At 39.8% G+C, this 25,907-nt stretch overlaps 1 protein-coding gene, 1 long non-coding RNA gene and 1 pseudogene across 6 annotated transcripts in view; 1 reads left to right on the plus strand and 2 right to left on the minus strand.

Moving 5' to 3' along the window:
* Nucleotides 1-367: 367 nt before the first annotated feature.
* On the minus strand, nt 368-10,851 carry LOC144366307 (uncharacterized). Its single transcript, XR_013425329.1, has 2 exons — nt 10,616-10,851; nt 368-9,923 (listed from the first exon to the last, which is right to left on the minus strand). It is a non-coding gene; the product is annotated as an uncharacterized LOC144366307 (long non-coding RNA).
* Nucleotides 10,852-13,450: 2,599 nt separating this feature from the next.
* LOC101969077 (heterogeneous nuclear ribonucleoprotein K pseudogene) lies at nt 13,451-14,833 on the plus strand (annotated as a pseudogene).
* Nucleotides 14,834-22,580: 7,747 nt separating this feature from the next.
* Pgbd1 (piggyBac transposable element derived 1) overlaps nt 22,581-25,907 on the minus strand; it is a 31,966-nt gene continuing 28,639 nt past the window's right edge. For 4 of the 5 annotated variants that reach the window (XM_021720031.3, XM_040282211.1, XM_013365121.3 and 1 more), the window contains 2 exons: nt 25,577-25,634; nt 22,581-24,425 (listed from right to left, as the gene is read on the minus strand). In XM_021720031.3, the coding sequence (XP_021575706.1) occupies nt 22,874-24,425; nt 25,577-25,634 (1,610 nt within the window). In that variant the 3' untranslated portion in view covers nt 22,581-22,873. The remainder of the gene's footprint in view (nt 24,426-25,576; nt 25,635-25,907) is intronic. The other variant, XM_040282213.2, reaches the window with a different exon arrangement.

The raw sequence follows: 25,907 nt of genomic DNA on the forward strand, positions 1-25,907 counted from the left end.
GCAGGAGAATCACAAGTTCAAATCCAGCTTCAGCAACAGTGAGGGCTAAGTAATTCAGTGAGACCCTGCTTCCAAATAAAATACAAAACAGGGCTGGGAGTGTGGCTCAGTAGTTGAGTTTAATCACTGATCCACCCCCCCCCCAAAAAAAACCCCACATTTGTTTTGTTTAAGTCAGGCTTTTTCATGATGTCCTCAGAGAGTGCTTGGCTGATGTATCTAGTCTCTTTAGTTTTTGTTTTTTTGTTTTGTTTTTGTGGTTGCTGAGGATTGAACCCAGGGCTTCACACATGAAACAAGCATTCTATAACTGAGCTGCACCCCAATGCCGCAGTCTTGGCTGGGCACAAGATCACGAGCCACTCACTTTGTAGATTCAAACAGCAATTCTTTATTCCCGAACTCACACCGGCCTCTACACACGTTCTGGGGAAATCTCAGTTCTGCCCCCACAATTCACGTCCCAAATACTTTCTCAATTCCACAAGAACTCAGGCAGAAGGAACGCCCTATACCCAGCAGCAATAAACTTAAATCTGGAACTTCCCTAAAACCACATTGTCTTAAACTGGGAATGCCTTAAACTTGTCTTAAACCGGAAACGCCCTAAACCCAAGGAGGGGGATACTTTCTCAAACCTGCAGGATACACCTTAAACCTGGATCCACCCTCGTCCTTGAGCAGGGTCACCTTTCTCAAACACACATGCAAGGTCACAGTGGATTTCCAAGGCAAGTCCATTTAACATGGGGTACGCTGGCAAGGAAATTTCGATGCGTCATTCCTACTTGGCAATGGTCCTCAGCACCCCCAGCCTTATCTTGTCTCCTTTTAGGTTTCTGCTTCATTTTTTTTTCTTTTCCCCATTTCATTGTATTTGTTGTGGGTGGAGATGTTTATCCTATAGTTGTTCATAGTCCCTATTACCTATGAATTGGTAGTTCATAAGAATGAACTGATTAATCTAGAGCCTTGATCAAATTCAAGTTCAAGTTTTTGGCATGATCATTGCATTGTGGTGTTGTGTTCTTCCTTAAATAAGGAAGGTCTGGTTTCTTTTTGTGGTGTTAGCATTTGTTGTTGTGATGAATTCAGCCTAATTCCATTTTAAGATTGGGAGCCAGCTTATCACAAAGTCATAAAAAGTTAATTTCTGTTTCACTATAAATTACTGTGATTTCTAAACTTGCTTGGAATGCCTGCCCATGCCTTGAATTCTCCAATGCCTGGCTTTCCCTGACCAGATAACAACCCTTTCTGAAACCTTAGAGGCACCTCATAAATCCTGGTATTGGGACCTAAATTTACTCTCTAACTTGAAATGTTGAACCATTTAGATAATTAACCTACTATCTGCCTTTGTATTATGTTTGTCAAGATCCTGTTATCTGTAAGTTCTCAAGACACCCCCCTTTTGAAACTTTGTGTCATCATACCATGCTCCTAGAGAGCTGGGGTACTGTAGGGAGAACCAGTCCTGGCCGGTCGGAATTACAAGCTTGCTTTAATTTGATTTAAAATTGGAGTTAGTAGTCTTTTCTTTGCATTGTGATTTAACAGTTGAAGAATATCTCAATCCATTATTCATAATGAATGTCAAATCATGATATTCTAATTATATGATTTATTATTCACTAAAATACACTTATTATTGTAGCTATTTATTTATATGTGTTCTAAATCCAATTGCAGTCATTATCTTTACTGGAGCTCAGATTTTCCCATCTTCAAATGGGAAGCTCTTCAAGTTGGCATTTATAGTTAGGCATTTCCTTGCTTTATGGTGTGGCAAAATGTTTTTAGGCTCATGTCACACATTTCTTGCCTCAGATCTCAATTCAGCTATTTCTCCCAGGATCCCTGATGACTTTTTGGAGAAATGAAATTTCAAAATGATAAATTGGGTGTGAGATAAAGCTCATTGCTTACCTGGTTATTGTTTCTAAGCTTTTCCAGTAGTGTGTGTGTGTCGGGAGAGCTTTTTCAGTTGTGTGTGTATGTGTGTGTGTGTGGTCTTCCTGCCTCCAATTGGACTACAGTGTTTTTATTTTTCTCTTACTTTTGTGTCTTCTCTGGTACTAATTATCTATTGCTGTGAACAAGTTATCTCAAAACTTGGTAGTTTAAAACGATGCTCTGGGCATGGTGGTGCATGCATGTAATCCCAGTGTCTCAAAAGGCCAAAGCAGAGAGATTGCTAGTTTGAGACCAGACTAGACAATTTAGTGGGATCATATCTTAAAATAATAATAAAAAAGGGCTAGGAATATTGCTCAATGGTAAAGTGCCCAGGATTCAACCACAGTGTCACTAACTAACTAACTAAATAATCTTTCCATGGGTTTGGGAATCCAGGTGTGGCTCAGGTGGGTCCTCTGCATCAGAGACTGAAATCAAGTGATTAGGGCTGGCATCTTATCTGAAGACTTGAAGAAAGATCTGCTTTCAAGTTCATGCGGTTGTTGGCAGAATTCAGTTCCTTAAGTGTTCATGGACTAAGGCTGTCAGTTAATTGCTGGCTATTGGCAAGAGGCAACACCCAGTTCCTTGTCATATAGGCTTCTTTAACATGAGGTTTGCTTCATCAGAACCTCTAGGGGAGAGTATCTGCTAGGAAGATAAAAGTCAGTTTCTTATAACCTAATCATGGAAGTGGATTCTCAATCTTGATGTATTCTATTGTTTAGAAGCAAGTTACTTAAAGGGAGAGAATTATAATGATAAACCCAACCTGATCTTTTATTAAATTGGGAGCCCTCTCACCACAAAGCCATGAAAAGCTAATTTCGGCTTTACTATAAATTACTGCAAATTCTGAACCTGCTTGGAATGCCTGCCCGTGCCTTGAACTCACCCATGCCTGGCTCTCTGACCAGATAGCAGCCCTCTCTGAAACTTTAGTGACACCTCATAAATATTGGCCTTCCCTGGCCAGACAACGACCCTCTCTGAGGCTCTAATGGTCTTCATAAATTCTGATGTTGGAGCCAGCAAAAAATGTAAACTACCATTAGTGTGATGCTTGTCAGAGTTTTGTTATCTGTAACCCCCCTTTTGTGTAACTTTCTGGGCTATAAAGCTGGGCTGTAGGAAAGCTGGGGCTGCTGTCTTGTTCCTGCCGTTTTGGGAGGAAAAGGCAGTCCGGACGGTCGAAATAATAAGCTTGCTTTAATTTGATTTTAATTGGAGTCAGTGGTTTTTTCTTGCGTCCTGGTCTAACAATATAAGTTCTCAAAAACTGGGATGTGGGACCATTGGGGGAACATCTTAAAAGAGAATTTCTGACACCTTTCTCCTGTGTCAAGAATCCCAGTTCACAAGCCATGTGAATGGCACATGCCTATAATCCCAGGTACTTTGGGAAGCTTGAGTGGGGAGAATATCGAGTTCAAGGTCAGCCTGAGTGACATAGCAAGACCCAGTCTCAAAAATAATAAATAAAATTAAAAGAAGTTTATTAAAAAATAAAACAGAAACCTGTTCTCAAAGGCAGTAGGGGATGACAGAATTAAAATATCATACCATAGGGCTGGGGGTGTAGCTCATTGGAAGAGCACTTGCCCAGCATGTACAAGGCCCTAGATTCAATCTCTAGTACTGAAAATAAAAAAAATCACATCATATGTGCTTGTAAAATTTTAATATTACCAAAATGTCTTCACATTGGCTCTGCCAATTTACATTTCCACCAGCATAGTATGGTTGTTATCCCATTATCTATTCCATATTTATATTATCAAACTTTTAAATACTTGTCAAGCTGTTTAGTGTATAATAATATCTTATTTTTATTTTTAATACTAAATATAATGAAATTACATACCTTTTTATATGCCTATTGGACATTTGCATTCCTCCTCTGTAAATTCTTTTTTTGGGGGTGGGCAGGGAAGTGAACTCAGGGGCACTTGACTTTTGAGCCACACCCCCAGCCCTATTTTGTATTTTATTTAGAGACAGGGTTTCACTGAGTTGTTTAGTGCCTCGCCTTTGCTGAGGCTGGCTTTGAACTTGTGATCCTCCTGCCTCAGCCACTCCCCCTCCCCCCCAGCCACTGGGATTACAGGTGAATGCCACAGCACAGCTTCCTCTTCTGTGAATTCTTTATTCATATTCCTTGGGGTTTTTAAATCTTACTAGTGAGTAGAAATTCTTTATATTTTGTATAAATTATAAAGAATTTATATATCTTGTTGTACACATACACATATTTATCATATATATTTCATTTTTTAAAAAAAATTGGGACTGAAGACAAGATGTTGAATGATGTAAATCTGCTATTAAATTATTGAGGTTTAGACTATCTGGAAAACTAAGGGACCTCCAAATTGTGACCTAATGTTACCCCTGCAGTCCCTGAAGGGACAAATGAAGCACTGATTCTTTCTTCCAGTAAATCCCATGAATTAGGATTTAGCCCTAATTCACATCATAATTTCTAAAGAATAAGGGTCCAGCCATCTCCATAAAAGGGATGTAATCCTGAAAAAAATACCTCCAAGGGCATTATAGACACTTTAATCATCCAGCTGTGCAATCCATAAAGGAAAATCAGATTGAAGGAAAATCTCCAAAACCATGTGCCATTCCAAAGTTTGGTGAAAAGCAGAATCTCTTCTGATGTGGAAGTACTGCCAGCTAGAGACAACTAAGTAATCTTTGGGCTTATTTTTATTGTTTCCCCCCATTCATCAAGATCCTGCTTTATTAATCCTTGATGGCCATTTAATACATATGAAGTATTTATTAGTTTGAAAATGAATGAAGATAGGAGAGCAGAACTAATATCTACCCTTTTCTTTAGGAAACAATTTATTCTGTTGGCTTTTCTCCCCCTATCATTTGAGTGTGTTTATTTAACCAGTTTAGACAAGAAAGAATTGACTGTATCCCTCACCATAAAAAAGTGTGGATAAGCCCTTTGGAGAATGACCAGTATCTTAAGACATTTTTCTATCAGGATATAAATGTCTATACACCATTACATTGTTGCTATGCACAATTCTAGATACAACATGACTCTAGGGCCATACTAAGAATTCTGTGTACTCTCCTTCAAAGTTAGATGGCTCTCATGTTAACCCTGGCCTTTCTTGGCAGAGGCTCTCTGTTCTAGGTGCCTCCCTAAAGGCAAGAAGCAAGGTACAGAACACAGCACCAAAGAAAAGAACATTAAAAGACCCTTTTTGATGGCTGTTTCTTTCCACGAACTTGGAATGAGAGAATAACCAGGGCCTATTCTGCTTGAAGAATCTCCTTTGCTAATTATAGCTTTCCCTCTCATTTCCTCAGTTTTGTTACTGACTCAGGAGATTCTTAGGAAAGGGTAAACATGGTGGCCATATTCAGGTGTTATCAGGGGAAGATAGTAGAATATACAGGAAGGCCCTTGGTGAATATACTACTTGTTATGGTTTAGATATGAGGTATTCCCCAAAAGCTCATGTATTAGACAATGCAAGAATTTTCAGAGGTGAAATGACTGGGTTATTAGAGTCTTAACTTAGTCAGTGGATTACTCTATCTATGTGGATTTATTGGGCAGTACCTATAGGCAGGTAGTATGTGGTTGGAGGAAATAGGTCACTGGGGGATCTGTCTTTGAGGTTTATATATTGTCACTGGTGAGTGAAGCTGAAGCCAGATTTAAAGTTAGGTAGTCAGTGTAGTTAGGTAAATCAGGTCTAATATCGAGTAAGATCTAAAATGGAGGCCATGTTGAGAATGAATTCCGGGAAAGCAGGACAACTCATGGAATGTTAATGAAATCTGGGAAAAGCCCAAGGCCCAGAGCCCATCCCAAAGAATGTTAATGAACAGCCCCCAGCAAACTTGAAGATGCCAACTCAGAAGTCCTTCCCACCCAGATTACTTCTTTGGCTCACCTGTGTCCCACCCCTCAGGCTTTCCCACCTACATTCCATCACTGAAAGAAACTATAAAAAGGGGAAACAACTGCACTTCCACAGATTCCATCTCTTGGGTCCCCTTCTTCCTCTGGGAGAAGTCCTTGGTGTGCTTCTCTGGGGTTATTCTTCAACATTGGGGAAGCAAGGACTCGTCACCGGTCAACAGTGGTAACAAAGCTCTCTCTCTCTGTTTCCTGGTTGCCATATTCTGAACTGCTTTCCTTTGCCAATGACCTTCTGCACATCACCTCGGGCCTAGAACTATCAAGCAGTCCATGTATGGACTGAACCTCTGAACAGTGAGCCTCAAAATGAACTTTTTCTCCACTTTAAGATGTTCTTGCCAGGTATTTTGGTTACACTGATGAAAAATTTGACTAAAACAACACTCCTGGATTTGGTACATCTGTGGCAACTACCACCATAGCACCTTGCCAGAAACTAAGATCATCATAAGACTATATCTACATTTTAACCAATTCTACTTGGAACACTGCCTCTTGCAACATCTTAGGCTGGAAATCTACATCTTTATCACCTTGCAATGAGTACTTGGCTCTTGTACCACCTCATCTTGCTCACTTCAGCTTCTGAATTTTCTTCTCTAATCTTTTTTCCAAATCTACTTCTGCATTACATATCTAGCACTTTACCCTCCCCGAGCATTTTCCTAGCTATGATGTTTCGTATGTGTGCATGTGTTTTGTTAGGGATTAAACCCAGGTCTTCACATGTGCTAAACTCTACCACTGACTTATGTGCCCAACTCCCTAGCCATACATTCATTTATTCCTAGGCCTCTGACCCAAAGCGGAAAGGAGAAAGCAAGCTGTTTAATGTCTCATTCTTAGCCCTCTTGCACTTGACAAATCCTAGATCTCCTATGCATATCCTTACCTTCTCAGCAAACTTGTTTTAGATGCAAACTTGTGGATTTGCACCTCAAAGCCCAAATTATCATAAAAGCCTCCATTCTACCAACCTTTACTTGACGCCTCCATTTTGCCCCAGGTGAAACTATTGTATACTATTTTATTTCCTTTTCAACCAGGTGGCTCCTCTTCTCAACCTGGGGCTTCTTTAATTAAGCCCAGGATGTGGCAAAAAGAAATCATCAGCAAACCATCTCCATATTTTTAAAATTCCTTTTTGTCCCTGCCACAGATGCCATAGCATTTATTGGCTTGAGACCATTTGTAGTTTTCTGATTTTAGTTCAGTGACTAATTGTTCTGGCATCTGTGTTGAAGGGAATTATTTAATATGCCTCATTTAAGCATGCATATTTGATAGCTGGGAGTAGTGATACACACCTTCAATCCCAGCAACTCAGGAATCTGAAGTAGGAGGATCACAAGTTTGAGCCCAGCCTGGGAAACTTAGTGAGATACTACCTCAAAATAAAATAAAAAGGACTGGGAATGTAGCTCAGTGATAGAGGGCCATTGTGTTTAATTCCCAGTTCTTTAAAAAAAAAAAAAGAAAAGAAAAAAGAAAAGCATGGCTATCCAGTAGGTAGTTAACAGGGCAGCTGGGAATAATAATTCATAAATTTTAAAACTTAGATTTTATGATGTTATACATACATGTTAGTGCTTAGGGATTTTTTTAAAGTCAATTTTCTTTGTTCCACAGGCTAAGACAAAGTCAAGATCCAGAGTTCTGCTTCAGTAGAATATTTTTGCCCTTTCTTATTACAAACTCATTGCTGCCTGTCTCTAGTTACCACTAATCATTTGACTAGAAGAACATACAGTGTATATAGTAGGCCACATCTATGAACCTCTCAGGCCAGTGCTTTATCTTTGACAGAAGAAACAAAGTTTTCCATTGTCTCATTGTCTCAGGAATGTCTACAATCCCTGTAGATCTCTACAGCTTGCTTATCAGGTAACTTAGTAAATTCTTTTGAAACATCTTGAGTTTGTAGGTCTACTAGCTTCTGTGTATGTAGTCTGCCCTTATGAGGGTGAGAAACTGATGTGACTCCATTTTTAAAAATAAATTAACAACAGCAGCTTCTACCTCAAGGCCTGTCCTAAGAAAGGGGGAAAGACCCTTGTCTTTGGAAAAACCCACAGAGCCTTTCTAGGCACATACCCAACCCTGCTGAGTTGTTTGTCTGCAAATGACAGAAAAAATCTGTGGCACCATGTGTCCCTGACTCAGTTAGGCTAGGTGAGGACCCATAACAACCCCCTAGCAACCACCAATCAGCATGAGACAGGGAAAATACCTGGGATGCCAGATGACCCCCCACTAGTTTATGGTGGTTGATAACATGTTGGGAAACCATGTAGTTTAGCACGTACACCCCTCATGGCCTAAACCAATCAATTCAAAGGAATCCCCCTCTTGTACTAACCAATCACCCCTACCCAACTTGTTCCTGACAATGAATGTGCTAATCAATGTTAGGAGTTGGTGTTTGACTTTACCTTGGTATGGAATGATTTGCTGTGTGATGTTGTGACACATAGACTATCCCCCAAAACCTATAAAATCTCACTGAATAAAGGACCAGGACTCACTCCCTGGGACCGCTGTGTTAGAAACAGTTATAAGTCCAGGCTTGAGCTTGCAATAAAGACTCTTGTGTTATCTTGCTTATCAGGTAAGATAATTGGGGTCCCACAAATCTGGCATTACAAGGCTTCCTCTTCACCCTGGCTGCTTTTGTTGAAGTTCTCTTGATGTTCTCCAGCCATATTGTAAGGTCAGGCAATGTTGACAACCAAAAGGAGGCAGATTTTAAAAGGCTGCTGAATGAAGCTTTAATGAGATTTCGCTCAGGGCAGAACTCATTATGAGACCCACACGGTAGATAATAGGGTCAGAGGAGAAACCCTGTGGGGGCTCAACTGGACTGGAATTTTATGGGGCTTAGGGCAGGAAGGGAGGGCTTGGGACAGGAAAAGGGATTTTTAGAGTCCTTTGTCCTTCTAAGGTTGGTCAGGGGTAGCTGGCTAGGACCCAGGATTGGCCAGGAGACCCCACTAACTGACAGGTGGTCCCGTTAGTGGCTGATTGGTGTTTCTTTTGCACAGTTCGGGCTGGCTGATGCTTTGTTCCTAAGTCACTGCCATCAACCTGACACATATGACATACTCCATTCTTTACTTCCTAGCAATCTTCCTTCATTTTGCCCAGCAGGCTCTTTATGTTCTTTGTTCTTTGATACCTGCCACAACTATGGGTCTAGATTGCTTGGCACCTCTTCTGCACATCCAGAACACTGCTGACATCCACAACAGTCTTCTTTTTAAATGCCATATTTTATCCATTAAGTCCCTTTTCTATGGCTTCCAAATCCTAAGGCCATGTTGGTATCCTCTTCTCTTCAGAATAGCTGATCTCCAGTCCTTTGGAGATCATTCTTCCTGTCTGAACATTTACTAAACCTCCTTATTGTTAGATGCAAGAAAAGACTACTGACTCCAATTAAAATAAAATTAAAGCAAGCTTATTATTTTGACCGGCCCGCTGCCTCTCCCACTCAAAACCGCGGGAACAAGACAGCACCCGCAGCTTTCCTGTAGCCCAGATTTATAGCCTAGAAAGTTACACAAAGGGGGGTTTACAGACAACAGAACTCTGAGGAGCATAACACTAATGGTAGTTTACATTTTTGCTGGCCCTGACATCAGAATTTATGAAGGTCATTAGAGCCTCAGAGAGGGTCATTATCTGGCCAGGGAAGGCCAAGATTTGTGAGGTGTCACTAAAGTTTCAGAGAGGACTGCTATCTGGTCAGAGAGCCAGGCATGGGTGAGTTCAAGGCACAGCAGGCATTCCAAGCAGGTTCAGAATTTGCAGTAATTTATAGTAAAGCCAAAATTATCTTTTCATGGCTTTGTGTTGAGATGGTTCCAATTTTAAGAAAAGATCAGGTTGGGACTATCACTTACCAAGCTGGGATCACTTTTCTGTTTGTTTCTTCTCTGGAGCTTCAGTCTAAAGCAGTCTAAAGCAGAGAGGGGCAGTGGATATGTAACTGATGTGATGATGCAATCTGTATACGGGGTAAAAATGGGAGTTCATAACCCACTTGAATCAAAGTGTGAAATATGATATGTCAAGAACTATGTAATGTTTTGAACAACCAACAATAAAAATTAAAGAAAAAAATAAATAAATAAAGCAGAGAGGGGCCCTGGCAGTCTTTGTCAACACTCAAGCTTACTATTATTTCATCTGATTAATTCTGTCCTTATCCAATATGGGGAAGGGTTGACAAATTTCTTTTGTATTACAAATAAAAAATCCAAAGTTGAAAAAGTTCTAATAAAAGAAAAAGGAGCTGGCCTTAGAGTAGGAAACACCTGAAGAAGTGAAACTCCCTTAATCCCATGCGCTCCTCAAAAGTTTTTCAGAGTTCCAAATGCCACAGAAGCAGTCAATGGGCAAATTCACAAGGGAAAAAATGAGGTCCACGTGTGTGGTGTGTAGGAAAGGCCTTATCCAATCCTGGGACCTCCAAATCCACTGAGCATACACCTGGTGGGTGGCAAGGGGGGGCGGGGGCGGGGAGCCACATTGGTGTGCTAGCGGATTGGTATCCACCGGTGCAGCCTCCAGCCAAATTCAGCACCCACGCTAGCTCAGCGACACCAACCCTTTCTACTGCAAGCTGCACCCTACAGGGCCAACAAGACTTCTTGTGGCAGGTGGCCAGGCTTCCACCATTCGGGCTCCAGCACCTACCTGTTCGGTTAAAAACCGCTGGGCTGGGCTTCTGTGCACAGGTGGTACCCTTCTCAGTGGCGACCTCTTGCTGCAACACTTCTGCTTATGAAGAGCATTCAACACTCTTTTGAGGACTGTGGTAGGCCTGTTGTCAGGGCTACAAACTTGTCCAGCACTGGCGGGAACACAAGGATGAGGGCCTTAGGAGTGCTAAGAGCAGCCAAACCAGAGTCCACATAGGCGAGAGGCCCTATCACTGTGGAGATTAGAAACAGTTTTGGTCAGATCAACGCTTCCTAAGTACAACTGTCCCTTCACCCCCACCTCACCCACACAAAATCAAGGAGCCAGGTGTGATGCACATCTGTAATCTCAGTGATTGGGAGGCTAGCCTCAGCAATTTAGTGAGAATCTCAGGAACCTAGCAAGATCCTATCTCAAAATTAATAAATAAAAGGGTTAGGATATAGCTCAGTGGTAAAGTGCATTGGGCTCAGACCCCAATACCTAAATAAAGAAAGAACGTCAATTAAAAAAATGCTATGTGATCTTCCTGCCTTAGCCTCCAGAGTGGCTAGGTTTAAAGGCATGCAACACCATCTAAAACAATAGATGAATCAATAAAAGAAGAAGTGAAGAGCTTAATTATTATTCCAGGAGTGCAGCTAGTACAGTGAAAACCAATTATGTCTTTGTTCAGAGCCCATTTTTATTACTTGCATTAGTCATATACCTGTTACTAAAACTATAACTAAAACAGTCCTGGAGGCTACATTGACACTTAGCTAAGCCCTACCTTGAAGATAAATTGTAGTTGTACATGCAAGATAGCTACAGATTTAGTTAGCCTGATAACTCTAGTAAATATATCCTGGAGAAAAAACTTTATATAGTTGTATTTGGCACTTTCTTCTTCTGAACTCTGACTTTCAACCTTAAAAACCCACTGTGGTGAAGAAGTTACATATTTACATGGGATTTTCCCTTAATGACAGGGGAGTGAAACTACAGTAAAGAACTTTACGCAAAATTTTTATTTAAAATAATAAAGAAAATATTTACTCTTGAGTGTGGGCCTTATTTCAGAATGTATATGCAAAAAAGGCAAACCAGTTTGATCCTAATTTTGTACCCAATTATTGATAATCAGAGAATTCCTAATCAGATCCCTCCATGCTGAGAATCCTGAATTAGATCTTTCAATGTGAGAGATACAGGAAACCTGATCTTAGTCCTGCCTTACAGTAACTATGGTGACTCAGTTGGAATAGTTCCTTGGTGCTAGCCAGATTACTTAAAGTAACTTATCTTTTCCCTGGTGCTGGAGATTGGATCCAGGGCTTCACATATGTAAATATTCTATTGAGAAACTGCTGTGACTCCATTTTTGAGAAACCAGCCTCTATCTCAGAGAAAAGCCTGTCCAAGGAAGGGGGCGTGACCTTTGTCCTTGGAAAAACCCACAGAGCACTCCTAAGCACATACCCACCCCGCTGAGCTGTTTGTCTACAAATAAGAGAGGTCTTCGGTACCAGGTATCCCTGACTCAGTTAGGCTAGGTGAGGACCCAAAGCAACCCCCTAGTAGCCACCAATCAGCATGAGACAGGGAAAATACCTGGGATGCCAGATGATCCCCCCACAGGTTTATGGTGGTTGATAACATGTTGGGAAACCATGTAGTTTAGCATATACATCCCTCATGGCCTAAACAATCATTTCAAAGGAATCCCCCTACCCAACTTGTTCCCTCCAGTGAATGTGCTAATCAATGTTAAGAGTTGTTGTTTGACTTTCCCTCGATGTGAAATGATTTGCTGTGTGATGTTGTGATGCATAGAGTATCCCCCAAAACCTATAAAATCTCACTGAACAAAGGGTCAGGACTCACTCCCTGGGACTCTGCATTGGAAACGGTTGTGAGCCCAGGATGGAAGTGCAATAAAGACTCTTGTGTAATTGCATCGGATTCAGCTCCTAGAGGTCTATTGGGGTCCCACAAATTTGGCATTACACTATCACTGAGCTATACCCTAAACCCTAATAGTTTAAAATCACCATTTGTCTTCCCCATCTCTCACCCCAAGTTTCCCATCAAGGTTAATACCATACTCAACTCAAATCTGTCCCTTTCTAAAGTACATTTTAAAGATAAAGCTATTTATTTGGATTTCTAAGTTATCCCATGAAGTTGAAGTGAACAAGTATCCTGAATAGTAATAGCAAATAACTTTAGGTCCTGCTTTGGTTGCATAGAGATTTTCTGGATGTTTATTTTCTAGTAATAGACATGTACTGAATAAAAATAACCATGTAAGATAGTATTGGATATGCACCATAAAAGAGGTATGGAGAGAAGTATCACAGGTGTTGAGCTTAATGGACAGAGTATACAAAGTGATCATTATTCTGCAAGAAACCTTAGAAAGTCCTTTTCTAAGGCAACAGTCTCATAATTACAAAGGTGTTGAACTTCTGCAAGGTGATTTTTTGTGGGTAGATGCTTATAGATACCAGAAATGTTGAAGAATATATCACGAAGAAACAAATTACAGGAAATACTGAACTTACACTTTAAGCAGCTTGTGTGGAATAGGTCAATCTGTGACTCTGTGACACATAGTTTACACTTCCATCACAAACTATGCACACAACAGAAATTCCTGTTGAGAGAAGGCTGAGGAGGGGCCCTGTGCTTGTTCTCTGTCTAGCTGTGACTGTCTGAGGTGGCAGGGCTGTGAGGGGACAGCAGATTCGTGTGGCTACTGCAGCAGTAGTATGTCAGTTATTGGTCCTGCCCCAGAACACTACAGTTTTGCTCTGCAAGGATATATAATAACTGATTGGTGTGTCCATTTAATACAAGAAAATGGATACTGAACAGCCAGAGGAAACCTTCCCCAACACTAAAACCAACGGTGAATTTGGTAAGTGTCCCGCAGAAAATATGGAAGAGGAGCAAGCATTTAAAAGATCTACAAACACTGATGATATGGTTGAATTACAAATTCTGCTTCAGAGCAAGAATGCTGGGGCAGTGATTGGGAAAGGAGACAAGAATACTAAGGGTCTCCAGACAGACCATATTGAGAATCAGTGTTGATATTGGAACAATTGGAGACATTCTGAAGAAAACCATCGGTATCTTGGAAGAGGGCCTGCAGTTGCCATCAATCACTGCAACCAGCCAGCTCCTGCTTGAATCTGATGATATGGAATGCTTAAATTATCAGCACAATAAAGGAAGTGATTTTGACTTTGAGTTGAGACTGTTGATTCATCAGAGTCTGGTAGGAGAAATTATTGGGGTCAAAGATGCTAAAATCAAAGACTTCGAGAGAACACTAAGACAACAATTAAGCTTTTCCAGGAATGCTGCCCTCATTCCACTGACAGAGTTGTTCTTATTGGGGGAAAGCCTGATAGGGTAGTAGAGTGTATAAAGATCATCCTTGATATTATATCTGAGTTTCCCATCAAAGGGCATGCACACCCTTATGATCCTAGTTTTTATGATGAAACATATGATTATGGTAGTTTTATGATGTTTGATGACCGCCGCGGACATCTAGTGGGATTTCTCATGTGGGGAAGAGGTGGTTTCAACAGAATTCCACCTGGTAGAGGTGGGTATCCCATGCCTCCCTCTAGAAGACATTATGTTGATATGAGCCCTCATCGAGGACCAAGACTCCTTCTGGTCGAGGTGGCCAAGGTGGGAGCAGAGCTTGAAATCTTTCTCTTCCTTTACCGCCACCATCTAGATCTAATGGCTTATGACAAAAGAGAAAAACCTAGAGACCATGATGGCATGGTTGGTTTCAGTGCTGATGAAACTTGGGAATCTGCAATAGATACATGGAGCCCATCAGAATGGCAGATGGCTTATGAACCACAGGGTGGCTCTGGATATGATTATTCCTATGCAGGGGGTCGTGGCTCATATGGTGATCTTGGTAGATCTATTATTGCAATACAAGTAACTATTCCCAAAGATTTGGCTCCATCTATTATTGGCAAAGATGGTCAGCAGATTAAGCAAATCTGTCATGAATCCAGAGCCTCAATCAGAATTGAAGAGCCTTTAGAAGGATCTGAAGATCAGATCATTACCTTTATAGAAACACAGGACCAGATACAGAATGTACAGTATTTGCTGCAGAACAGTGTGAAGCAGTACTCTGGAAAGTTTTTCTAAGACTAATGAAGAACTGAAGGAGTCCTGCATGTTTTTTTTTTGTTTGTTTTGTTTGTTTTTTTTTATTGTTGGTCGTTCAAAACATTACATCTTTCTTAATATATCATGTTTCACAATTTGATTCAGAAGGGTTATGAACTTCCATTTTTACCCCGTATACAGATTGCTGAATAACATTGGTTACATCAGTTACATTTCCATTGATTTACACATTGTCATTCTAGTGTCTGATGAATTCTGCTCTCTAACCTATCCTCTACTATCCCCCCACCCTTCCCCTCCCCTCCCCTCTTCTCTCTCGACCACCTCTACTGTAAAACATTTATTCCACTTGTGTTCTTCTTCCCTTACCCCTCACTTCCTCTTGTATGTAATTTTATATAACCCTGAGGATCACCTTCCCTTTCCCTGCAATTTCCCTTCTCTCTCCCTTTCCCTCCCCCCTCTCATCCCTATTTAATGTTAATCTTCTTCTCCTGCTCTTTGTCCCTACTCTGTCCTTAGTTACTCCCCTTATGTCAAAGAAGTCATTTGGCATTTATTTTTTAAGGATTGGCTAGCTTCACTTAGCATAATCTGCTCTAATGCCATCCATTTCCCTCCAAATTCTATGATTTTGTCGTTTCTTAATGCAGAGTAATACTCCATTGTGTATAAATGCCACATTTTTTTTTATCCATTCATCTATTGAAGGGCATCTAGGTTGGTTCCACAATCTTGCTATCGTGAATTGTGCTGCTATGAACATCGATGCAGCAGTGTCCCTATAGCATGCTCTTTTTAAGTCTTTAGGGAATAGACCGAGAAGGGGAATAGCTGGGTCAAATGGTGGTTCCATTCCCAGCTTTCCAAGAAATCTCCATACTGCTTTCCAAATTGGCTGCACCATTTTGCAGTCCCACCAACAATGAACAAGTGTACCCTTTTCCCCGCATCCTCTCCAGCACTTGTTGTTGTTGGACTTCATGATGGCTGCCAATCTTACTGGAGTAAGATGGTATCTTAGGGTAGTTTTGATTTGCATTTCTCTGACTGCTAGCGATGGTGAGCATTTTTTCATGTACTTGTTGATTGATTGTATGTCCTCCTCTGAGAAGTGTCTGTTCAGGTCCTTGGCCCATTTGTTGATTGGGTTATTTGTTGTCTTATTGTCTAATTTTTTGAGTTCTTTGTATACTCTGGATATTAGGGCTCTATCTGAAGTGTGTGGAGTAAAGATTTGTTCCCAGGATGTAGGCTCCCTGTTTATCTCTCTTATTGTTTCTTTTGCTGAGAAAAAACTTTTTAGTTTGAGTAAGTCCCATTTGTTGATTCTAGCTGTTAACTCTTGCCCTATGGGTGTCCTATTGAGGAATTTGGAGCCCGACCCCACAGTACGTAGATCATAGCCAACTTTTTCTTCTATCAGACGCCGTGTCTCTGATTTAATATCAAGCTCCTTGATCCATTTTGAGTTAACTTTTGTGCATGGTGAGAGAAAGGGATTCAGTTTCATTTTGATGCTTATGGATTTTCAGTTTTCCCAGCACCATTTGTTGAAGATGCTATCCTTCCTCCATTGCATGCTTTTAGCCCCTTTATCAAATATAAGATAGTTGTAGTTTTGTGGATTGGTTACTGTGTCCTCTATTCTGTACCATTCGTCCACCCACCTGTTCTGGTACCAGTACCACGCTGTTTTTGTTACTATTGCTCTGTAGTATAATTTGAAGTCTGGTATCGCTATACCGCCTGATTCTCTCTTCCTGCTTAGCATTGTTTTTGCTATTCTGGGTCTTTTATTATTCCATATGAATTTCATGATTGTTTTATCTATTTCTACAAGAAATGCTGTTGGGATTTTGATTGGCATTGCATTGAACTTATAGAGAACTTTTGGTAGTATCGCCATTTTGATGATGTTGGTTCTGCCTATCCATGAACAGGGTATATTTTTCCATCTTCTAAGGTCTTCTTCTATATCTTTCTTTAGGGTTCTGTAGTTTTCATTGTATAAATCTTTCACCTCTTTTGTTAGGTTGATTCCCAAGTATTTTATTTTTGGGGGGATATTGTGAATGGAGTAGTTGTCCTCATTTCCGTATCAGAGGATTTGTCGCTGATATACAGGAATGCCTTTGATTTATGCATGTTGATTTTATACCCTGACACTTTGCTGAATTCATTTGTTAGCTCTAATAGTTTCTTTGTAGACCCTTTGGGGTCTGTTAGGTATATAATCATGTCGTCAGCAAATAGTGATAATTTAAGTTCTTCTTTTCCTATTTTTATGCCTTTAATTTCTTTTGTCTGTCTAATTGCTCTGGCCAGTGTTTCGAGAACTATGTTGAACAGAAGTGGTGAGAGAGGGCATCCCTGTCTTGTTCCAGATCTTAGAGGGAGTGCCTTCAATTTTTCTCCATTCAGAATGATGCTGGCCTGTGGCTTATCATAGATTGCTTTTACAATGTTGAGGTATGATCCTGTTATCCCTAATTTTTCTAGAGTTTTGAACATAAAGGGATGCTGTACTTTGTCGAATGCTTTTTCTGCATCTATTGAGATGATCATATGGTTCTTATTTTTAAGTCTATTGATGTGGTGAATAACATTTATTGATTTCCGTATATTGAATCAGCCTTGCATCCCAGGGATGAATCCTACTTGATCATGGTGCACAATTTTTTGGATATGTTTTTGTATCCGATTCGCCAGAATTTTATTGAGGATTTTTGCATCTAGGTTCATTAGAGATATTAGTCTGTAGTTTTCTTTCTTTGAAGTGTCTTTGTCTGGTTTAGGAATCAGGGTGATATTGGCCTCGTAGAATGAATTTGGAAGTTCTCCCTCTTTTTCTATTTCCTGAAATAGCTTGAAAAGTATTGGTGTTAGTTCCTCTTTAAAGGTTTTGTAAAACTCTGCTGTATACCCATCTGGTCCTGGGCTTTTCTTAGTTGGTAGTCTTTTGATGGTTTCTTCTATTTCCTCTATTGTTATTGGTCTGTTTAGGTTGTCTATATCCTCCTGATTCAATCTGGGCAGATCATATGATTTAAGAAATTTATCTATGCCTTCACGATCTTCTATTTTATTGGAGTATAAGGATTCAAAATAATTTCTGATTATCTTCTGTATTTCTGAAGTGTCTGTTGTGATATTGCCTTTTTCATCCCGTATGTTAGTAATTTGGGTTCTCTCTCTTCTTCTCTTCATTAGCATGGCTAAGGGTCTGTCGATTTTATTTTTTTTCAAAGAACCAACTTTTAGTTTTGTCTATTTTTTCAATTGTTTCTTTTGTTTCGATTTCATTAATTTCAGCTCTGATTTTAATTATTTCTTGCCTTCTACTCCTTTTGCTGTTGTTTTGCTCTTCTTTTTCTAGGATTTTGAGATGAAGTATGAGATCATTTATATGTTGGTTTTTTCTTTTTTTAAGGAATTTTTAACTCCAAGCAATAAATTTTCCTCTTAGAACTGCTTTCAATGTGTCCCATAGATTCCGATATGTTGTGTCTGTGTTTTTGTTTAACTCTAAGAAGTTTTTAATTTCCTCCTTAATGTCTTCTAAAACCCATTGATCATTCAGTAGCCTATTGTTCATTCTCCAAGTGATGCCTGATTTTTCCTTCCTTCTTTTATCATTGATTTTCAGTTTCATTCCATTATGATGAGACAAGATGCATGGTATTATCTCTACTCCTTTATATTGTCTAAGAGTTGCCCTGTGACATAATATATGATCTATTTTTGAGAAGGATCCATGTGCTGCTGAGAAAAAAGTGTAACTACTTGATGTTGGATGGTATATTCTATATTTGTCAATTAAGTCTAGGTTGTTGATTGTGTTGTTGAGTTCTATAGTTTCCTTGTTTAACTTTTGTTTGGAAGATCTGTCCAGTGGTGAGAGAGGTGTGTTGAAGTCTCCCATGATTATTGTATGGTGGTCTATTAGACTCTTGAACTTGAGAAGCGTTTGCTTGATGAACATAGGTGTAACATTATTTGGGGCATATATATTTATGATTGTTATGTCTTGTTGGTGTATGGTTCCCTTGAGCAGTATGTAGTGTCCCTCTTTATCCCTTTTGATTGGCTTGAAATCTATTTTATTAGATATGAGTATGGACACTCCTGCTTGTTTCCGCAGTCCATATGAGTGGTATGATTTTTCCCAACCTTTCACCTTCAGTCTATGTATATCTCTTCCTATCAAATGCGTCTCCTGCAGGCAGCATATTGTTGGGTCTTGTTTTGTGATCCATTCAACTAGCCTGTGTCTCTTAATTGGTGAGTTTAAGCCATTAACATTTAGGGTTACTATTGAGATATGGTTTGTTCTTCCAGCCATATTTGTTTATTGATGATACTAAACCTGATTTGTTTTCCTCTTTGATTACTTTCCCCCATTTACTGTCCTACCTCCCAATGTTGGTTTTCAATGTTATTTTCCACTTCCTCTTCCTGTAATGTTTTGCCAAGGATTTTTTGAAGAGAAGGTTTTCTAGCTGCGAATTCTTTTAACTTTTGTTTATCGTGGAAGGTTTTAATTTCATCTTCCATCCTGAAGCTTAATTTCGCGGGATACACGATTCTTGGTTGGAACCCATTTTCTTTCAGTGTTTGAAATATGTTATTCTAGGATCTTCTAGCTTTCAGAGTCTGTGTTGAGAGATCCGATCCGCTGTTATCCTGATTGGTTTACCCCTAAATGTAATCTGCTTCCTTTCTCTTGTAGCTTTTAAAATTCTTTCCTTATTCTGTATGTTGGACATCTTCATTATAATATGTCTAGGTGTGGATCTCTTATGGTTTTGCACATTCGGCGTCCTGTAGGCTTCTAGGATTTGGGATTCTGTCTCATTCCTCAAGTCTGGGAAGTTTTCTCGTATTATTTCATTGAATAGATAGATTATTTATTCCTTGGTTTGGAGCTCTGTGCCTTCCTGTATCCCAATGACCCTTAAGTTTGGTCTTTTAATATTATCCCATAATTCTTGGATGTTCTGCTCATGGTTTCTTAGCAGTCTTGCTGAGCTGTCTATGTTCTTTTCAAGTTGAAATACTTTGTCTTCATTGTCTGATGTTCTATCTTCTAAGTGATCTACTCTGCTGGTAGTATTCTCAATTGAGTTTTTAAGTTGGTTTATTGCTTCCTGCATTTCTAGGATTTCTATTTGTTTGTTTTTTATTACCTGTATCTCCCTGTGTAATTGATCTTTTCCTTCCTGTATTTGTTTATGTAGTTCCTTATCAATGTGATCTTTCATTGTCTGATTTTGCTGTTTCATGTCTTCCTTGAGACTCCAGATCATCTGAAGCATGTATATCCTGAACTCTTTATCTGACATTCCATCTGATGCAGCTATTGCCTCTTCTAAAGTTGAGTTGACCTGCATTGCTTGTGGTCCTTTCTTTCCTTGTCTTTTCATACTGCCGCGTGGTTAAGAGCTGGGTGGGTGGGGCAGCCGCTCGCAGAGCGAGAGATGGGCCTCCCGTGAGAGCCCGGATGGTGGAGGGCACCTGCCGGTTCGGGCGGGGCGGGCCACGCAGCTCCGGGTGCCAGCCGCTTGCCGAAGCGGGTGCTGGCTGCGGGACTAAACTCCTGCACCCGCCGTGGAGCCGCCTGTGGAGCCAGGTAGCTGCGGCTGCATGGTCAAGAGCCAGGCAGGTGGTGGGGCAGCCGCTCGCTGAGCGAGAGATGGGCCTCCTGTGAGAGCCCGGATGGTGAAGGGCGCCTGCCGGTTCGGGCAGGGCGGGCCAGCCACCGGGTGCCGGCCGCTTGCAGTAGCGGATGTTCGCTGCGGGACTAAACTCCCGCACCCGCCGTGGAGCCGCCTGTGGAGCCAGGTAGCTGCGGCCGCCTGGTCAAGAGCCAGGCAGGTGGGTGGGGCACCCGCTCGCTGAGCGAGAGATGGGCTTCCGTGAGAGCCGCTTGCAGGAGCGGCTGATGGCTGCAGGACTGTACCTCTGTCCCCGCGTGGCCAGCCAAGATCCACTTCTCTGGGACAAACTGTCACTTCCAATAAACCTACCAGTTCTCGGCTGCTCTCCTCTTAAGGGAATTTTGTTAGAAGTTCCTCCGTAGGTAGGCTGCGGCTGTTCCAATGGGTCGTTCAGGTCCCATTAAAGTGGAGACATTGGAATCGCTGCTTCCTCGCCGCCCACCATGATGGATCCCCCTGCCTTTTTTTTTTGTTTTTAAATCTGTTTCTGTTTAAAAAGCCAACATTCCTCTGCTTCATAGGTGTTCTGCATTTGAGGTATAGCGAAATCTTTGCTGTTCACCTACCAGATGTAGTTTTAGTTCCTTATAAACAGGGTTGGGAGGGAAGGGCGTGCAAAAACTAACATTGAAATTGTGAAACAGAAGCAGAGTGAGTGAATTTTATTTTTTTGTTCATTGCTGGTGGTTTAAAAAACAAAACAAAACAACCCCTCTATGTAATTATTGTGAGCACCTTGCTTTGTGGGCACTGTAAACCTTTTTTTTTGGGGGGGGGGACAGGGAAGAAAATAATAGTCCACATGTACCTGGCATCTGTTCAGAGCAGTGTGCAGAATGTAATGCTCTTTTGTAAGAAAAGTTTTATGATTTTTAAAATAAATTTAGAGAATCTAAAAAAAAAAATTCCTGCTGAAAGAAAAGTTCTGTCTACAACACAATTGCAGTAAAATCCATTTTCTCTTTACTGTTTAATCTACCAAAACTACATTTCAATACTAATGAATCAGTTCACTTTTCCAAGTATTTCTGCTTACTCCTGGATTTACTACTTAGGATATTTCAAAATGGGTTTGATGTCAACTTGTTATCTTTTCCTTTCTTTGACCCTGATGTGCTTCATATTTTCCTGTTTTCTTCAACTCTTTTTTGACTTCTGCTGCCAATCCACACAGATACAACAGTACACATCTTTCACTTCAATATTCAGTGGCATTGCTTCACCTCTGGTATTCCTCTGTTGAACTCTCCAACATTTGTCTGGCTCAATTTGCTTAAACAGTCTGATCCAGCTTAATATCAATTCTGGTCTTAAGCTTCTTGACATATGGGTTTTATTTAGATAATTATTAGCTCATGGGCAACAGCTCCATTTTGGACTATAGATACAGTGTCATTTTATGGTTATAATATTGCCAGTATTTTTAAAATGGTATTCTCTTGTGGTTGATAGGCTTTTCTTGAATTGATAAGACCATTTTGAAGTACATTTTTTCTCATGTTTCATTTGTACAAAACAGAAAACAACAAAAAAAATCTGAAAATTCAAATACAACTAGATCAAAACTTGTTGTGCCTTCTACTTATCTTTGATTTCAATCTTGGCAATTGATTAAAGAAAAAATAATAAAATTATCTACATTTGTTTTATCAGATTCAGAGTATGCTGGCAATTGTAGAGTTCCCTTTTCATTACCTTGTATATTTTTGATAACATTTGTTATGCCTTATTCTAAAATTGAGTCTCAAACTGGAATGCCTTTGGGGACAGATGCTTCTGTACAGGTCTTTTGACCTAAATAGTTCAGCATTTGCATTGTTTTATTTTGGTATCTAATCAGATTCTTATTCATAGCCCATAAAAAGGAATGTGAACTTAATATTGGACTTTGCTGATGTGTTTCAGAGTCTGCAATTTTTCAAAGAAACTATAAGTCCTTTAGCAAATTTTATATTGTGTTATGGTCCTCTTTTATTGCTGGGCATGCGATAGGGGTTTCTCAGAAATGGTCAATTTTTACTAAACTATTTCTAGAAAAAAAATTTTAAAAATTAATAAAAAATTACATTCTCTAGAGAACAAGAGAGGGAGAATTCCATTCTTTTAATGTACAAAATAAATTCAACAAATGATTTCTCACATCTGATACAAATTAGACATATAGAAAAGTACCACTGGAGTTCAACATTGTCAGATAGCTTTGAACATTATTTCTTATAATAGTCTTTGAAACTCTTTTATATAAATGTCTCATTAAAAAAATAGTAGTTACTCAATAATTGCATTATATGCATCAGATTTGCTTTGGTAAGATACAACCAAATGTGGTAGTTGTGGTTTTACTATCTTTTTACTGTATGCATTTTGTTTATCTACCTTAGTCTGGAAGATTAGCATCGTGTCCCAAGTAATAATGTGCAACACATCTCCGAAAGTCCAAGAGGTCTAAAGAGGAATCTGGGTTACAGACTCTGTGTAGTTGCCATGCATTGTTCATAGCTACATCAATCATGTAGCTCACCAAAATTGAATACCATTTCTTGCTTCTTAACCTCACTCTATATTTGGAAACAATTTGATCCATTTTAGCTACACCTTTCCTGCATTCCTCATACAATTTCACTATGCATGGTTGATTTACCTGTGGGATCTCTTCACCATCAGCAGAACTTATCTCACTGACTGGTTCTATGCCTATGGCATTGGAGCACAGACTGATAATACCATCACCATGCCAACGACATAAGATTATTTCATCATTTTCTTCCACTCGGAAATCAAAATACCCCCTCTTCATTTTTTTCATATGTTCTACATTCATAAGAGGACATTTTTCAGTCCTGTTTTCACGAATTGATCCTGTTGCCCTCACCCCCTTTTTCTTCAAAGCTGACACCAATTTGACACTTGTAAAGAAGCTATCAAAACACAGGTGATAGGGATATTGACCTCTCTCTAAAAGAACATCAGCAAAGTTCATCACTAGATTTCCACCTAACCCAAGGTCAAGATCCTTATCTGCCTCCATAGTTGATTCTTCTTGATAGGGCTCAAACCAAACCAAATAACCCTGTGTGGTTGTACCACACCAAATTTTATAGCCAATTCTAAGAGGCTTTCCATTCAGAAATTGGTCACTATCAAAGCATTCACACATTGACTTATCAAAGCAATAGTATTCTTCTAGGGGAGCATACAAGAGGAAATTTTTATTCATTTGCTTTATGAGAGGTCTCAATTTTGAAAATTTATCTTTTTGATCTAGGTGGCTATTATCTGCAAAATGCAGGTATGAGAAAATCAACTCAAATCTGTCCCTTCTAATTGCATCTCGAACCAGGTTCTGATCAGCATCAGAGATTTCCCAGTACATTCCCCTTCTGGGACGCCTTACAAATCCACTCCATAGCAGGACACCAAATACACACCTCATTTCCTGAACTGTGACTTCCAAGTTAACATTTTTCTGAGAAGCATAATTATTGGTTTCATTGACAATCAAGTTGAATGTTTCATCATCAAAAAACAATTCAAAGAGTTCTACTGGGTTCAACTTTTCACTCTTGAGATTTAAAAGTCCAGAATCCAGTGCTGACCAGCTGGGAAAGTTCGGCTTAATGTCTCTTTTGGTCCAACTTTTTTCTGGGACATTTGACACCTTTAGCTTCTTTTGAGGCTGAGCCTCAGGCTCATCTTCCTCCACTTCTGAGTCATCAGAAAATGCAAGACCTTGGAGCAGTTCACTCACTCGAGCTTTGTCTTTTTTTCTTCCTTTTCGGGTAATATCTCCTGCTGCATACTGCAAGGATGCAATGTGCATCCGGGCCCAGGAGTCACGGGGTGGATGACGGTCCTTTAGAGTGTTCAAATTTGAGACTGTCTTTTCAGTAGGGACAGAAGAGCTACAAGAGATGTGGGGTGCACAGTCTCTGGGAAATAAAAAAGAAAATATGCTACAAAGAAAGTCTCATTCTTTCATACATGTTAAATCTAAAGCAGTACAGTAGGGTGCTAATTCTGAATTCTCATGTTTCCATGGGGAAAACTGGCTAGACTTAACATTGCTGGCCTCTTCCCAACTCACTCCTCAGGACATAACTGTTGAATTTAGGAGAAGAAACTCAGGTAGCATAGCAACTCTTTCTATCCTCTTTAGGAGTAGGATGCAGACATTCCATGCTCCTTTTTGTCACCAGTTGCATTAGGCAGGCCCACAAAAGAAGACTTCTGCTGCACTTCTCCTCTGCCAGTTTGAGCCTATTTAGCTCTACCTCTGAGCCACTTTATCCAGTCTAGCTTCTATCAATAAGTTGAAGGTTCTGGATCCATCTGATTTACTCCTATGTCCATGTCAACTGGTTTTTAACTTGGAAAAGGATGGCAATTGCTATTTACCAGGCCTCCTCACACATAATTTCTACACATGGAAGGTGTGAGACCCTCTTTGATCTGGTAGATGTATTTCTTTGAGTGAAAATAAAAAAGAAACTCAAAACTCATTGCACTTGAATGGATTTTTATGGGATTTATAAGGAAGAAAGCCAACGTTTTTAAGATGAAAGTATTATTTTATACTACTACTTTTAAAATTTTGGATATTATGTATTTGTGTCCTATTAGTAAACCAGTCTATTTTTAGAAGACACAAGGGGGAATCCCGGGTGTCTTCAGTATCTATATGCATGACCTCTTTAACATATCCATCTTAAGAATTCCCTGACATTCTTAACTTTGGGAATACTTCTTGAATCCTATCATGTCACTGAACCTTTTCACTGATGAAATTTTAAACTTTAAGTTCAATGTGGTGAGAGAAGGATCTTGGAGTGGGAAATGGGAAAAAGAGTGAGGTAAGGAAGCTGGGTATGAATGGGGAACTAGAAAAAGGGTGTAGGACCACAGAGAGATGAATCTTTGATATCATGGTAAGTTGCTGCACCAAATCTACAGTTTGAACTTTTTGTTACATAAAACAACAAGATATTCTTTTTTGTGTGTGGTACTAGGGGTTGAACCCAATGGTTCTAATTGCTTCTTAGATCTGCAGAAGATGGATCCACTCAGGACCACAGATACTCACCTGTTGGGTATTCCTGAAGTCTTCCTACCTTGATCCATTGCTTCAGAAATGTCTTGCTCTATATTAAACAAAACATCTTTAGTTACAATTACTTTTGCTAAAATAATACATTAATTATTTAATGTCATATATTCTATGAATTTAGAAAAAACAATCTCTGTGGTTGGGAATAGATGTTTCAAAATAAAAGAAACAAAAAATCAATAGGGTTTGGTGTTGTGGCATATATTTAATTAATCCCAGCTATTTGAGAGGCTGAGGAAGGAGGATCATAAGTTCGAGGCCAGCCTTAGTAACTTAGTGAGACCCTATCTCAAAAGGAAAATAAAAA

The sequence above is a fragment of the Ictidomys tridecemlineatus genome, chromosome 8, assembly GCF_052094955.1.
Source record: "Ictidomys tridecemlineatus isolate mIctTri1 chromosome 8, mIctTri1.hap1, whole genome shotgun sequence".
NCBI lineage: Eukaryota > Metazoa > Chordata > Mammalia > Rodentia > Sciuridae > Ictidomys > Ictidomys tridecemlineatus.